The 17,216-nt window shown below is 34.1% G+C and overlaps 1 protein-coding gene across 1 annotated transcript; it reads left to right on the forward strand.

The window, feature by feature from the left end:
- Positions 1-1,707: 1,707 nt before the first annotated feature.
- LOC110605795 (alpha-1,4 glucan phosphorylase L isozyme, chloroplastic/amyloplastic) lies at positions 1,708-9,568 on the forward strand. The gene is made up of 15 exons (XM_043953994.1): positions 1,708-1,977; positions 2,768-2,973; positions 3,062-3,163; positions 3,604-3,780; positions 3,861-4,136; positions 4,322-4,593; positions 5,208-5,325; positions 5,410-5,811; positions 5,943-6,095; positions 7,503-7,631; positions 7,912-8,148; positions 8,377-8,453; positions 8,582-8,768; positions 8,949-9,149; positions 9,260-9,568. The coding sequence occupies exons 1-15, from the start codon at positions 1,770-1,772 to the stop codon at positions 9,374-9,376; spliced, it is 2,862 nt and encodes a 953-aa protein (XP_043809929.1). The 5' UTR covers positions 1,708-1,769; the 3' UTR covers positions 9,377-9,568.
- Positions 9,569-17,216: the final 7,648 nt, after the last annotated feature.

Here is a 17,216-nt window from a genome sequence, read left to right on the forward strand (position 1 = left end):
TTTGAGCTCAAAAAAATTTTAACAAATTAAATTTAAACATTTTAAAACTTAAATAGCCTCACTTCTTATTCATTCATATTATTTGAAAGTTTATAGCTTCGATTTTTGAGTAGTCATTGATAATTGCTTTACAAAAGTAACTAAAGTTACCGTATTTATTTCAAATTAAAAATCAAAATATTCCTTATTAATGTTTCTTTAGTTCTTTCATCTCTCTCATAATATATATGAAGTTAATTTTCATTGTGATCACTTATTTTTTTTCTCTAAAAAGTGTATGCAAAATAGTCCATCGACCATCAGTTAATATCAATGTTCATAAATTGCCCCTTTACTTTATTATTTTTGAATGAAAAAAAATGTTTAAATCACTTAATATATACCAAATCATTTTATTTAAAAATTTCAATTAAAATAAATTATTTCCTACAAGTAAAACTCTAATATTTCTTTTTGTTAACAAGTTGTTTAGAATAAATAAGTTTAAATAAATTAATAAATACTTTGGTTCAAATATATTATTTTTTAAAAATTTATTTTTTAAAAAGTAATTTAACTAAATTTGAATAAATAATTTACTTTTCCGTCGTGAAGGGAAGAAAAATAATTAAATTTTTAATAATTAAATAAAAAATATAAATTAAATAAAAATAACTTTCACAATTTTTATAAATTTAATTGAATTATTTCAGCCAAACAAAATTAAAATAAAATTAGACTAAACATAGATGTAATTCCTATTTTTTAAAAACGTGTTTCTCGCTTGCTTTTGCTAACTAAGTAACTAAAAATAGCGCCCCTCCAGTTTCCTTTTCTCCGCTCCTGGCCAAACTGCATTGAGAAAATGGCGGGAACAAAAGCCACGTGGCAATTGAATTTGTTATTTTGAATATATATACAAAAGAATAATTCAACTTTTGATATTTTTAATTCTAAGATTTATTTTGTAAGATTTTATTTCAAATTTTTAAGTAATACTTTAAATATTTAAGATGTATATAAATTTATTTTATATTTAAATTCTATTAGTATTAGGTATATAGATAAAGAAATAACTATTCTTATATGTGCAATGTACATTTCAATATTTTTATGTACTTCGTACTTCGAAAATCGGAGCTTATTAAAATTTATTTTTATAATTAATTAGTTTAGTTCATAATTTAATTGTGATCAAAGTTTCAAATTATATATATATATATATAAAGATTATTATTATTAAATTTAATGTAAAAAATTGAGTGAATAATTTTAACGGTCAAATTTAAACTATATAACTAACATTTAATAAATTTAAACAAATAATTTTATATGCATGTACTTTATGCGAATAAAATTCCTACAAATGGACGATAGCATGCACATTCGAGTGTCACATCAGAAGCAAAATATCATACCGGTTATGTTTAGATATAAACACCATCACCCAAACATTCTGTATTCGAGTTTTTCCAGCCAGTTAAAAAATGACAAGTCATTTTACTGTTTCAATTTTCTAACTGAGGTGTCGATAAAGGAGATGGCAAAAAGTGAGATCCGAAAAATAATCAAATTCCAGACTCTGTCAACGTGGGACCTCCTCAATTTTGGATAGTTAAAAATAAGTAAGTCCGTGAAATTATCACGGAGTTTTTTCCCTTTTTTTATGATTGAACGTTTGAATCTGTACGATCGTCTTTCACCACTGGCTATTTATATACTCTGAACGCACTCATCACTCACCGCTCACTACTCACTCTGAGTCTGAAAAAGAAAGAGAAAGAGAGAGAATGGCGACGACTTCACATTTCTCTGCAACTTCGCATTGTAGTTCTGTTTCGAGATTCGTCGATTTCGGTTCCAGAAGCAGTGGCAAGTGGAGATCGAATCTGTTATTGATTCGGACATTGAGGTCCCGCCCTCTTGCGAGGTCGTTTTCCGTTAAGAATGTTTCTAGCGAGCCGAAGACGAAACTCGAAAATCCGATCTCCGGCGAAGGTGCGCTGTCTTCTTTGGTTTATATTATCCGCTGTTTTGCTTAATGTTCTTCTCTAGATTCTGTTTGTGTTAGTGTGTTGTGGCTTGGAAGGTTAATGATGGATTTGAGATCGTGTACGCGTGGATGAAAGTGTGCGGACGAGAGCTTCCGGTCTAAATGTTTTTCCGAGTCTTTTCGTTGTGCTTTAAATTTGGTTTTAAATGCTAAAGCAATAACTTAAGAATCCATCATTTCTCTTCTAGCGTAGGAGATGTTGCGAAAATGATGCTTAATGGCGGTTGATAGGACCACCTCTTAAATTATCTTGTTAGTATTGAAAAAGGATCGGGACCCACCATCTGTTGGATTAGTATGCAAGATTGTCAAAATTCATGCTATTTGACGACTTTAACTAGCGATCTCTTTCCAATCAAACTAGCTGTACGGTGCGAGAGCTCTCCAGTTTGATTTCGAAAATAGAGGGTCCTAGCTGATCTAACTGGCTTTTTCATATCTTAAGCTACTAATCATACACGGTTGTTGTGTCCGCATCCTTTTTATTGATGCTGACTCGATAATGTATGACTGGTTGCTGGAAATGTAGCGCCGCAAAAGTTAAGCTATTCTGGGTTGTGTTTATGCAAGGTGGAGGGCTTTTCTTACTCTAATTCAGGAACAGGAAAAAAAATCTAATTCTTACTCCTAGTTATGCAACAGTGAGGAAAATGGAAGTGTTTTCCTTAACGCTTCCTTAATAGTATTGCAATATAGATATCTTTTATTCTCACTTGAATATTTTGGTGTCTACAGATGCTTCATCTATCGCCTCAAGTATCAAATACCATGCAGAATTCACACCATTATTTTCACCAGAGAAATTTGAGCTTCCAAAGGCATTCGTTGCAACTGCACAAAGTGTTCGTGATGCTCTCATCATAAACTGGAATGCGACTTATGAGTGCTATGATAGATTGAATTTGAAGCAAGCGTACTATCTGTCAATGGAATTTTTGCAGGTCTGTCATGACCTCTGCTTGTGTTCCAACAACTGATAATTCATTGTCTGAAAAGGATTATGTTAGTTATCATGATATTTTCTTGCAGGGTAGAGCACTTTTGAATGCAATTGGTAATTTAGAGCTGACCGGTGCATATGCGGAGGCTTTGACCAAGCTAGGACACGACTTGGAAAGTGTGGCTCGTCATGTGAGTTTGCTTTAGCAGCTTTCTTCAGTATAAATTAGCTGTAATTTATGATTATTACTATTTGGGCCGGGGGAGGGGGGGTGGTTGTTGGCTTTTGCATGGCAAAGTTGGTACAATTTGCTACTATAACATGTATTACTTAGGAGGGTTGATGCTCAAATGGTAGGCTTCGTGGCCTGTGAGGAAATTTGCAGGTAGATGGGATATGGAATAAACCCTATAGAGCTCCAGTTTGAGGCTCATAGTTCAAAATAATTTTGATTTGGCAAGTTTTCCTTGCTATAACTAAATATCTGCTTTAAAGCCTTCATACTTTGATATGTTATAGACCAGTGGTTACAGGGAAAAAAGGATTCTCTTTAAGTAAAGAGTGTGTGTGTGTGCCTATAGGGTTCTACAGGGGTTTTTACTAGCTAATTTCAATGGTCAAATGATAACAGGAGCCGGATGCTGCACTTGGAAATGGAGGTCTTGGGCGACTTGCCTCCTGCTTTTTGGACTCCATGGCAACATTAAATTACCCTGCATGGGGTTATGGATTAAGATACAAGTATGGTTTGTTTAAACAGCGAATTACAAAAGATGGTCAAGAGGAGGTTGCTGAAGATTGGCTTGAGGTTGCTTTCTGCTCATTATCTTTTGCTTCAGATGATTCCTTTAAATATGCCTACTGGTTAATCATGTTTTCTCCTTGTAGATGGGTAATCCCTGGGAAATTGTGAGAAATGACATTTCATACCCTGTAAAATTTTACGGCAAGGTTGTTAGTGGATCTGATGGAAAAAAACACTGGATCGGAGGAGAAGATATAATGGCTGTGGCATATGATTTGCCAATACCAGGTTATAAAACTAAAAGCACTATTAACCTGAGACTTTGGTCAACTAAAGCTCCAGCAGAAGATTTGGACTTGTCTGCTTTCAATGCTGGGGAGCACACAAAGGCATATGAGGCCCTAGCAAATGCTGAAAAGGTCTGAATTTCTTATGAATATAAATGTCTTCTGATTACACACTTATGTTGCTGCACTTCAAGGTAGTAGCTTTTATCAAATGTTCCTTTTTGTTCTGCTTTTTTATCTGCATCTGCTTGGTCTTTTTTGGGAGAAAAGCATATGAATTTATAGGATAATCATTGCAATGCTTTCCCTTGAATTAGATTTGCTACATTCTCTATCCTGGGGATAACTCATTGGAGGGCAAGACCCTACGTTTGAAACAACAATATACCTTATGTTCAGCTTCTCTCCAAGATATTATTGCGCGTTTTGAGAGAAGATCTGGCTCAAACATAAAATGGGAAGACTTTCCTGAGAAAGTTGCAGTGCAGATGAATGACACTCATCCCACTCTCTGCATTCCGGAGCTGATGAGGATTTTGATAGACCTGAAAGGCTTAAGCTGGAAGGAGGCCTGGAACATTACTCAAAGGTACCCTTTGTTTTAACTGCATGTGTTTTGTTTTGTTTTGCTATATCAATAAAACAATCATAATTATGTTGTTTGTTTTGTAATCTAAGCACTATAAGATGATTATGTTTGGAAAATTTGAACATAATGAAGAGCTGGATGGTTGTGATGTGAGTTTGCTGTTAGGTTCTCACGTCAGTGGAATATAATTATGGACTCTTCACTTAACACTTGTCCTCGATTTATTACAGTGTATTTTTCTATAAATCGAAATGAGCTAGCTATCACTTGGAGTTTGAAACAAATGGCATGTCACATTTTGTTTATGGATTTCTTTATTTCTTCTGTTCTTCTTTTTAATTTTCTGGTGTTGTTTGCCAGTGAATTTCCTCTGAATATCTCATCTCAGCAGTTCCTTTGCTTTTGTTTGCTCGTGTTTCGGTGTTTCATAGTATCTGAAAAAAAAGGGAAAAACAGGAAGTGAATATTTATTTATCTACCCTTAGTTCCTTATCTAGCATTCGTTGTTTGCAATTGGCCTTTGTTGGTCTTCACTCTCCTAACCTTTTTATTTGCAATTCTCAAATTTTAGAACTTGTAATTTATGACCTCGTTTTCTGTTGATTATGTACCAGAACTACGGCATACACAAACCATACTGTTTTACCTGAAGCTTTGGAGAAATGGAGTTTAGATCTTATGCAGAAACTGTTACCTCGACATGTAGAGATCATAGAAATGATTGATGAAGAGGTAATACTGGATATTTTAAACAAAACCTTATTTATGTGGTGATATGCTCATCTTAATTCTAGTTTCTGTTATTCGGTTTTGCAGCTGATAAACACAATTGTTTCTGAGTATGGGAGGGAAGATTCAGACCTTTTGGAGAAAAAACTGAAGGAGATGAGAATATTAGAAAATGTAGATTTGCCTTCCACCTTTGCCAATTTAATTGCTAAACCCAAGGAAAGCTCCGCTGCAGCTGTCAGTGAAAATTCTGGTGAGGCAGGCAAGCTGATTAACGAAAAAGATGAAGTTGATAGTGGAGATGAAACAGAAAGCAAAGGTGAACCCAAGAGCACAGGCGCTCGGAAGAAGGAAGAGGTGGTGGCAGAACCACCTTCAAAGATGGTCCGCATGGCTAACCTCTGTGTTGTAGGTGGTCATGCAGTAAATGGAGTTGCTGAGATACATAGTGAAATTGTGAAGGATGAAGTGTTTAATTCATTTTATAAGGTAATCTTGATTTATTTGCTTGCAGGACAATGCTTTCTAAATGACTTAATTGAAACTAAGGGGTTTAGGTCCCTCTCCAAATTATTGTGCAAATGTTTATATCTCTTACCCCTATGCTCCCGTGCTGGCAGTTGTGGCCCAACAAGTTTCAAAATAAAACAAATGGGGTTACTCCAAGAAGATGGATCCGTTTCTGCAATCCAGATTTGAGTAAAATTATTACCGAGTGGACTGGATCTGAAGAATGGGTTTTAAATACTGAAAAGCTGGCTGAACTAAGAAAGGTAATCCACCATATATACATCTTTTATTTTTGAAATACTTTCAGTCGGTAGCCCACACAACAATTAGTCTCAAAGTTCACATTGAACTCTTTTATACCTTGTTGCAATGTCAAGTCTAATATTCTAGGGACAATTGACACTTTTGGGATAAAAAATTTAGGTCTTGTCCTGATACTGTTGGCTCAAGTATCCGGAGCAGATGGAGGATTTTCAATGGGCATGAGTTGGATTCTAAATGGCTCTAGGTTAATGGGCCATGTCTTGATACTATGTTGATCTCGAGCTGAGGTAGCAAATGGATGAGTTTCAATGAAGAATAGAGGAATTCTTTGCGGATCCGTTAATAGATTCTTGGGATTAAGTTTCTTTCGAAAATTAGGAGTGTCAAAGTGATTCAAGTAGCCATGTTGTACTGACTTAGACTGTCCTGGAAGTAGGGGTGTAAACGAACCAAACTGTTCGTGAGCTATTCGAGACTTGGCTCGATAAAAGCTCGATCGGGCTCGGCTCGTTTTCTAAATGAGCCGAGCTCGAGCTCACTTTTTAGGCTCGTTTAATAAACGAGCCGAGTTAGAGCTTAGTAGTATTCGGCTCGTTTAGCCTCGCGAGCTCACTCATGAATAGGCTTGTGAACAAGCTCATGAGCTGGCTCGCGAACAAGCTTGTTTGCTAACACTAATCCCACATCAAAAGGATAACCCTTCTACATTCTTTTTCATTAGTTTTGGGTTCGAGAGATTTCAATTAAATAAAAAAATTTAATTTAGAAGTCTCTTAATAACCTTAAAATTTAAATTTGTTTATAATTTAAATAAATTTAAATTATATTGTGATTGTTTATAATATAATCAAGCTCAAATTCGAGTCTAAATGAGCTCAAATTCGAGATTTTTGAATGGAGTTTGAGTTGACTCGGTAACGTGATAAACGAGTTTATTACGAATCGAGTTCGAACCGAGCTCGAGTTTAATATTTATTTTATGAATTGAGCTCGAGCTTATAAATGGAGCTCGAGCTTTTAAATTTATTTTCTAATCGAGCCTGAGTTTATCAAAACTCGGCTCGGCTCGGTTCGATTACAGCCCTACCTGGAAGTACATAAGTTCAATTTTGGCCACTGAAGTGGGGAAACTGAGTTTCTTTAGAAAATTTTATGTCCCTACATTCTATAGATTTGAAGTTCTGTTTAGAACTAATGGCTAACAAATAATTCCCATCTTCTCAGTCGCTAGATATCGCTTACAAAGTAAAAGCTGATATGTTTGTTTGTGTGGGACCACTCTGGAAAAGTCTGGTTCCTAAAGTAGCTGACCGTTTGTTGGATAATTAATGTAAATATTTATTAGATTTGTTTGATTACAATATCACTGCATGTCATAATCAAAGTTGTGCAATTTGTACATGTAGTTTGCAGATAATGAGGATTTCCAAACCCAGTGGAGGGCAGCAAAGAAAAGCAATAAGATGAAGGTTGCGTCATTGCTCAAAGAAAAAACAGGGTATTCTGTCAGCCCTGATGCAATGTTTGATATCCAGGTACATTTATTGTTTTTGAAGTCTTCGTACTCCTGTTAATGCAAGTTTGTAAAGTATTATATATTTTAGCAAACAGATGAAAATACATAGAAACTTCAGATGAGAAGCAAAGTTAATTAAGTTGAGTTCTTTACCCACTTCAGAAAGTGGAAAATTTATGAGAATTTATGGAAGGATTAGACAATAATTGGGACGGGAGGGAAGAGTTTTGTTTCTTTCATTCCTTGTTCTTAGTTCGAATTGGTATTCCCTAAACAGTTGATCAAGTTATTGTGTACAGGTGAAGCGTATTCATGAATATAAGCGACAACTGCTGAATATTCTTGGAATTGTGTATCGTTACAAGAAGATGAAAGAAATGAGTGCTGTTGAAAGGAAGGCTAAGTATGTTCCTAGAGTTTGTATATTTGGTGGAAAGGCATTTGCCACTTATGTGCAAGCCAAAAGGATTGTGAAATTTATCACGGATGTGGGGGCTACAGTTAATCATGACCCTGAAATAGGTGATTTACTTAAGGTATAGCTTTAACACTTAATATTGATTGCAAATCATGAATATTTGTGCTAAATATATATAGTTTTTTCTGTTATTTTTTCATCTGAGTTAATCTTGGTTTGTAAAACCTTAAAATTCAAAGGTTTGTGCTCTTTAATTTTAGATGTACTTCAAATAAATCACTTGCAATAAGTTTCATTCTATCTCTAAACAGGAGTATTCTATTTGCTTTTCCTTATTAAACTTTAGGTTGTGTTTGTCCCGGATTACAACGTCAGTGTTGCTGAATTGCTTATTCCTGCAAGTGAGCTTTCACAGCATATCAGGTAATTCAATTTTATTCCATATGGGTTTCCTGCCGACTTGATGCATTTGACTTATATTTAGAACTAAGCCTGAAAATAGCTTTGTGATGATAGTTAAGGGTGAGCACTATATTTTCCTTTTCTTGTAGTACTGCTGGGATGGAAGCCAGTGGAACGAGCAACATGAAGTTTGCTATGAATGGTTGCATCCTGATTGGAACCTTAGATGGGGCGAATGTTGAAATACGACAGGAGGTTGGAGAAGACAATTTTTTCCTCTTTGGTGCTGAAGCTCATGAAATCGCAGGGCTGAGGGAAGAAAGAGCTATGGGGAAGGTATGCTGAATGAACCAATTAATTTTTGGCTTGAAATGATTTCTTGACTAAATTTCTGTCATTAATCTAACAGAAAAAACACTATCACAATGATCTTATTCTACTCTTCAATGTATAAAGTGAATGCTAAAATAAATAATAAGATGCTTAACATTTCAATCATGCTAACCTCTTATATAGTTTGTTCCGGATCCACGATTCGAAGAAGTGAAAGATTTTGTTAGAACTGGTGTTTTTGGCTCATGCAACTACGATGAACTGTTGGGATCATTAGAAGGAAATGAAGGATTTGGACGTGCTGATTATTTCCTCGTTGGCAAGGATTTCCCCAGCTATGTAGAATGCCAAGAGAAAGTTGACGAGGCATATCAAGACCAAAGGGTGAGTTGCATTTATTTGATGTGGCATACTTGTCCATCTCAGTTTTATTTTCATTTAAATAATTGGATAAAAAATCTGTCACATTTGGTAACATCTGTAACTGGTGGCAGAGATGGACCAAGATGTCAATAATGAATACAGCAGGTTCGTACAAGTTCAGCAGCGACAGGACGATCCATGAATATGCCAAGGATATTTGGAATATTGAACCTATCATATTGCCGTAGTCACCATCACTTGAGTTGCGGCGTTGGTGGTGCCACTAGCTCATGCAAGGTTGATTTGCTCACACTGCAAGGTTGATTTGCCTTCCGAAATTAAATGTGGCTTTAATAATATGGATGGTATAAATAATTTTGTATGTGAAGTTCGATTTTGTAAACTAATAATAATAAAAAATAAAGTTTCAAATATTCCTACTTGCTGTGTCATATCTCAACTCCCTCCATCTATCAGAAATAAATCATTATGCACCTGTGAGCATGAGAGAGTTTGGCTTGGATCTTGACGGATGCTTCTTTTCCATCAACCTACTTCCTCTCGCGAGAATCGGGGCAAGTATGATATTAAAAATACTTTATATATAAAAAGAGATTTTTCTCGTATAATATTGTTAAAAAAATACAAATAAATAAATTTTTTCTGTTTTATTTTTCAATAATGTTAACTTTACGCATATTTATAATTTATATGTGAAATATTTTGAATAAATTTTTTTTAATAATAAATTATTACAAATAATAAAAATAGATTATATATAGTAATTTTAATACAATTTTTAAAATCTAGATAATAACTTTATCTTTTAAATTAAAAAAGTGATTTTTTTAAAATTTATTAATTTTTCTTTAATTAAGAAAATATTTTCTTGTTAATTATAAAAATATTTTTTGTTAATAGATTGCCGAGTGTTTTAAAGTGTTTATCAATATTATTTTATAAAATATTTAAAACAAACTGAATTTTAGTTATTAAAAATAATATTTTAGCATGTATTTATTTTTTAAAATTTTAGCATATATTGTTTGTAAAAATTCTAGGTACAAATATAAAAATTGATAAGTTTTTTTTTTACATACATGATCATGTATTGTATAGTTGTAAACGCAATAAAATTAATAAATAATTAGCTTAATTTCCAACACTCAAATAATAAAATCTAAAGTCTAAGAAATCCAACCCTAGGCTACAAAGGTATGAAGCCAGATGAAAAATGATTTAATAAAAAAACAAAAGAGATTATGTGACATTGAGAATCGAAAACCGTGCTGCAAAATTCGGTTTAAATCGAAATAACCGACCGAAACGATTAATTTTAAAATTTTGGTTCGGTTTTATTTTTTATTCGGTTCGGTTTTAATTTTTTAAAAAATCGGTAATTTCGGTTCGGTTCGGTTTTAGATTCAAAAATTTCGATTAAACCGAATCGAACCGAAATCACTTAAACTACGTCGTTTTGAAATGTACCCTTATTTGCCCTAAATCTAAAAGTCATGTTCACAGCGTCTCCATTTCACGCCGCCTCATATCACAGTTCACACACAATGTCTGTGCCTCTTCTCTGAGCACTGAGCTCCACCACTTCCGGCCGATCCACCTCTACTCTCCTTCCGGCATCGATTGATTAACCATCCCGGCTAACTCGGGTCGTCGCTCTTCACTACGTTGCAGATGCGCGACTTAGCAACTCCAACTCATCCTCACCTCAGTGTCGCTCTCTAGTCTCTCTCTCCACACAATCGTTGGCGTCGGCCGTCGCTCTCCACGCAATCGTCGACCGTCACTCTCCACGCAATCGTCGCCCGTCGCTCTCCAGTTCGTCGGCTCTCCGCACCGTCAGCAACTTGGTTGTCCTCAGTCCTCTAGTCTTCTTTCCATCCCTCGCGGCTCGGGCTCGCGGCTCGAGTCTCTCTCTCATGGCCGTCGCTCATGGCTCGCATCTCTCCCTGACGACCATCGCTCATGGCTCGCATCTCTCCCTGACGGCCATCGCTCGCGGCTCGCATTTCTCCCTGACGGCCGTCGCTCGCGGCTCGCATCTCCGCTTACCATCGCGGCTCGCATCTCCGCTTACCATCGCGGCTCGCATCTCCGCTTACCATCGCGGCTCGCATCTACGCTTACACTGTGGTAAATTATAATTATTTTTGTAGTTTAATTAGAGAAAAGCTTAAAAACCGATTTCGAACCGAACTAAATCGAACTAATTTGATTCGGTTCGATTCGGTTTTCTATCTTATTCGGTTCGGTTCGGTCTGCAATTTAAATAAATTCGATTAAATCGATTTTAGCCGATTCGATTCGATACCGAACCGAACCGACCGATGCACACCCCTGCATGTTATACGAGTTAGAACCATTGTTAAAATTCAATCTAGAAAATTTAGATAAATAAATAAATTTAGACTAATAATTTTAAATTAATAAATATGGAGGATTAATCTAGACTAAGTTTATTATCGTGGAGCATACTAGAAAATTATCCACAATTCTAGAAAATTATGAAATTAGAGTATTATTTTAGTAAATAAATTATAAAAAATAATAAATATTAAAAATTTGCATCAAACGACTCTAATGAGTCGGTTAAAGAACCTTATAAATAGGCATTAGGGGCCGTCAATTTAGTGTAGACAAAATCAGTCCATTCGTCAACTTTCATTGTAATTCCCTTCAATAAATAATGTTTTTTTAGTTAATAAACTATTTCTTATTTTATTATCAGCTCAATTTCTCCACTAAAATCATATAATTTTTAACTATTAATTCTCCTTTGTTAAATAACTAAAAAATTTAATATTAGTATTAGAGCTTTGTTCGATCAATAATTAATTGGACTTAACTAAAATACTCTTTATCTAATATTACCTAACTAAAATATAATTTTTATATCATAATCCTATCACCATGATCTTTTCTATACCAATAAATTACTTCTAATTTTTTCTAGAAAAATTTATGATTATTGAGCCATTTCAATGAAAACATATTTTATCTCCCAAAAATCATGGGAAATTATAGTGAAAGGAGTAACTGTAGTAAACAATTCTTCTCCAAATGAAAAAGAGCTAAAAAAATTAGAGGAGAAGAGAAAAGATGTAGATGCTCTGTGCTACATCCAAGTGACATTAATGAAATTAATTTTTTTGAAAATATTTGGGTCAAATCTGTTAAAGAAACTTGGAAAATATTAAAAGAGGAGTTTTAAGGCAGTATGAAGTTGGACACTATTACATTTTAAATTCTACGAAGAGGATTTAAAATTTTAAAGATGAAGGATTTTGAGACTATTAAAGAATATTATTCTAGAATTAAAGAAGTAGTAAATCAATTAACAACATATGGAGAAATAATTTCTGAGCAAAGAGTGGTTGAGAAAATATTGATTTTTATTACTGAAAAATTGGATCTAATAGTTACTAGTATTGAGAAATTTAAGGATTTAGCCACTTTATCAGTAACTAGTAACTGAATTGGTTGGATCATTAGAAACTTATGAGCAAAAATTGAGTAGGCATAATCAAGACTCTATTGAAAATGCCTTTCAATCTAAATTAAATATAAGGTCTCAAAAATCTAAATTTGTTGGTAAGAAATTTAAAGAATTTTTTGAAAGAGAAGTGAAAGAATAGAGAAATCAAAGTCAAAGTAAAAGAAGATATTCACCATGCCAAATCTGTAAAAGAATCAACCATTTGGAGAAAGACTGCTTCTTCAGAGAAAGTAATCAATATCGACATTGTAAGAAATATGGCCACATGGAAAAAGATTGTCGACTCAAGAAAAGATATCAAGCTCACTATTCCAAAGAAGAAGATCAAGGAAATTATCTCTTCTATGCATGCCAATCTATAGTAGAGTAAAAAATAGAAAAAGATAACGAGGTATGGTATCTAGATAGTGGGTGTAGCAATCACATATCTCCTAATGTGAAGGCTTTTCATGAGCTGGATAAGTCTTTCAAATCAAAAGTACAACTGCGCAATGGACATCTGGTCAATGTTAATGGCATTGGCACTCTTGCTATCAATACAAAAAAATGTATGCAATTCATTAAAGAAGTACTCTATATTTCTTATTTAAAGACAAATCAGCTTAGTATAGGCTAAATGATGGAGAGAGGCTATTCACTTATCTTCAAAGGAGACACATGCACTATATTTGATAATAATAGATGTGGACCAATGATGACACCTTCCATCAGCCAATAAAGGTACTTTATTCTCTTCATTGATGACTATACAAGAATGACTTGAGTATACTTTATGCGTGAAAGATCAGAAAGTATTCAAGATTTTTAAAAGATTCAAGAACCTTGTTGAGAATCAAAGTGGATAGAAAATTAAAGTCATTAGAAGTGATCGAGGCAAAGAATATATGTCAAAGGAGTTTGACAAGTTCCATGAAGATGAAGGCATTGATCATCAACTCACTGTTGGATATGCTCTAGAATAGAATGGAGTATCTAAAAGAAAAAATGAACAGTCATAGAGATGGCTCGTTCAATGCTTGAATAAAAAAGAATGCCAAGAATATTTTGGACAGAAGCTGTCTACACAACAATCTATTTGCTCAGTAGATGTCCAACAAGAGCAGTACAAAATAAGACTCCTATTGAGGCATGGAGTGAAAGGAAGCCTTCAGCACAACACTTAAAGGTTTTTGGAAGCATTTGATATGTCCACATACCAGAAGCTAAGAGCTGCAAGCTTCAAGAGAAGACCCGAAAAAGGAATCTTTCTTGGTTATAGCTCACAATCAAAGGGTATAGAATTTATATCCTGAAAACAAAGAACCTAATTGTAAGTCGAGATGCCGAGTTCGACGAGAATGCCACTTAGAATTTGGGCACCAAGAGTTGAGTTACTTCCAACAATAATAGATGAAGATCCATCTCCAGAACCACCACAAGCAAGTGAAAGCCAAGATGGAGATGAAGATGTACAACAAGCAGAATAACAACAAAGATGATCTACAAGATTGAGGAAGCCCAATCCAAAGTATGCAAATATTACTACTGAGGTAAGATAAACTCACTATTGCAATTTCATCACCACAGAGCCAATAAGTTTTCATGAAGCAATCAAACAAAAGGGATGGGTGGAAGCAATGGAAGAAGATATTAAGATGATAAAGAAGAATGAAACATGAGAGCTAGTTTATAAGCCAAAAGATAAAGAAGTTATTTGGATGAAATGGGTCTACAGGATCAAGTACAATGAGGATGATTCAATTCATAAATACAAAGCAAGATTAGTGACGAAAGGATACTCTTAACAGCCTAGAATAGACTATTTCAAAACATTTTCACCAGTGGTATGTATGGAGACGATTAGAGCAGTGCTTGCAGTAGCCGTACAACTCAAGCTCCAAGTTTATCAATTAGATGTCAAGTTTGCTTTTCTCAATGGAGAGCTCAAAAGAAGAAGTATACATGGAGCAACCCCAATGCTACATCATTCAAGGAAAAAAAGACATGGTTTACAAGCTTAAGAAGGTGTTATATGGACTAAAGCAATCACCTCGAGCCTGGAATCACAAGATTGATAAGTATTTGCTTGACAACAACTTCATCAAAAGTCCTAGTGAGCAATCACTCTATATCAGGGTACGAGATCTGAAAGATTTCTTAATCTTATGTCTTTATGTGGATGATTTTATATACACAAGTACAAACACTGAGATGATAGAGGAGTTTAAGAAATCTATGATGGAGGAATATGAGATGACTGATCTTGGCCTCATAAAGTACTTATTTGGAATGCAAGTGAAGTAAGTGCCAATGACAAGTACTCTTAGCTTAAGAAAAATATGTAGAAGATCTGCTCAAGAAGTTCAACATGGCAAATTGTAAACTATTAACAACACATATGGCGCAAAATGAAAAGCTGACGAAGGATGATAATCAAGAAAGGGTGAATGAGACAACTTTTCGAAACTTAGTTGGATCACTTATCTATCTCACAAATATAAGGCCTGACATAGTTTATGCTGTGAGAATTGTCTCAAGGTACATGAGCCAACCAAGCAAGGACATAGTTGGATCACTTATCTATCTCATAAATATAAGGCCTGACATAGTTCATACCGTGAGAATTGTCTCAAAGTACATGAGCCAACAAAGTAAGACATTTCATAGCTGCTAAGAGGATACTCCGCTATATCAAAGGAACCAAAGCTATTCTCTACAAGTCTAAGGAAGCAACAAATCTCATTGGTTATACAGATAGTGACTGGGCAGGAAGCGGTCGATGACAAGAAAAGTACAAGTGGATATGCATTCTCTTTGGAACAGAGATAATTTCATGGTCATTAAAAAAGTAGAAGATAGTGACATTATAATCAGCTGAAACCCAATATATAACAACTACAAGCACCGTGAAGCAATCTGGCTAAGAAGAATTCTGCAAGATCTGCAATAAGAAATCAAGGCGCCAACGACTATCTACTACAACAACATGTCTAGCTATTGCAGTAACGAAGAATCTGGTCTGCGACAATAGAACGAAGCACATTGAGTTACGAAACTTATTAATAAAGGAGAAATACCTATGTAATTTTGCAAGACTGAGTAAATTACAGATATTTTCACTGAAGCGATCTCAATGGAGAAATTTATACACTTTCAAGATCTATTTGGAGTTAAAAGATTTATATAACTTGAGGAGGAGTGTTAAAATTCAATCTAAAAAAATCTAAATAAATAAATATGGAGGATTAATCTAGACTAAATACTATTGTCGTGGAATATTCTAGAAAATTATGAAATTAGAGTATTAGTAAAAAATTTTAAAAAATAATAAAATATTAAAAATTTGCATCAACCGACTCTTATGAGTCGGTTAAAGAAACCTATAAATAGGCATTAGGGGCTGTCAATTTAGTGTAGACAAAATTATAGTCTATTTGTCAAATTTCATTGTGATCCCTCTCAATTAATAAAGTTTTCTTTTAGTTTCGAAACCATCCCTTATTTCTTCGTCATCTAAATTTTTCCACCAAAATTTATATATCTTTAACGATTAATTTTCTTTTACTAAATATCCAAAAATCTAACAGTCCGAAGAAAAATGATTTGAAACAAATTAAGACCAAAAGCAGATCAAAGAAAGAACTTTAAAATCAGTCAACAGAGTGTAATGAATTAAGAGTCACTATTAATGATACGTAGAATTTAATACACACCTCAAATAATAATATATGATCACAAGATCAACTCAACTCAAGATAAAAGGAGAACTTGTACTTTTTTTTTTGGGTGAAAAGATAAAAGAAGTAATACAAGTCTATCGCCTGCTTACAAAATTCAGCTTCTAAAGCCAAACTAAAAAAACAAGAAGTTGCAATCATGATAATATTTTAATATGTTATCATTGACATTATGTATATAAATATATAATTTTGTATTATTATTAATCGATATTTGAGAAAGAAAATACTATTATATAATAATTTATATATTAAAAATATATAATTTTTTTTAAAAAATATTTATTAGTAAAAACTATGATATAAAAAAATTATGTTTGAAGTTAAAAATTTGGAACCAATTGGATTCGTTCAAGTAACTCGATCGTGTATCCTTCATTTTATAAATTAACTTGAAACAATACCATTGAAAAGGTGCGAGAAAAAGAAGGAAAAGGGGAAGTGAAAAAATTAAAGTTTACACCAGCATGCATAAGATTCTTGGTCTGGGATTGACTAAAATCAACCTGAAGTGAAACCCAATTGGTCCAGTACAATATGATTTCAAGCTATTCAACAATTTGATTCAAATCAAAATCAAACTGAACCCAAACAGGATCAACATTCTGCCATCCGGTTCCATGTAAAGGCTGAAACTAGAACCGAAGCCACCCCTAGTCCACACAATTGACCCAGGATGTGCAACTGCCAACTGTTCTGCGCCATCTTGTGGTGTTGTGACAGTCTATAGAAACAAGAGGCATTAGTTACTGATGAATAATTTATAGTATAGCTTGCTACAGAAAAAAGGGGGAAAACGCCAATAGATACAAAAGTGATGATGCAGCCACCAATCTCGTGCTCAACTTCACCATGTGC

This window comes from Manihot esculenta, chromosome 2 (assembly GCF_001659605.2).
Source record: "Manihot esculenta cultivar AM560-2 chromosome 2, M.esculenta_v8, whole genome shotgun sequence".
Taxonomy (NCBI): Eukaryota; Viridiplantae; Streptophyta; class Magnoliopsida; order Malpighiales; family Euphorbiaceae; genus Manihot; species Manihot esculenta.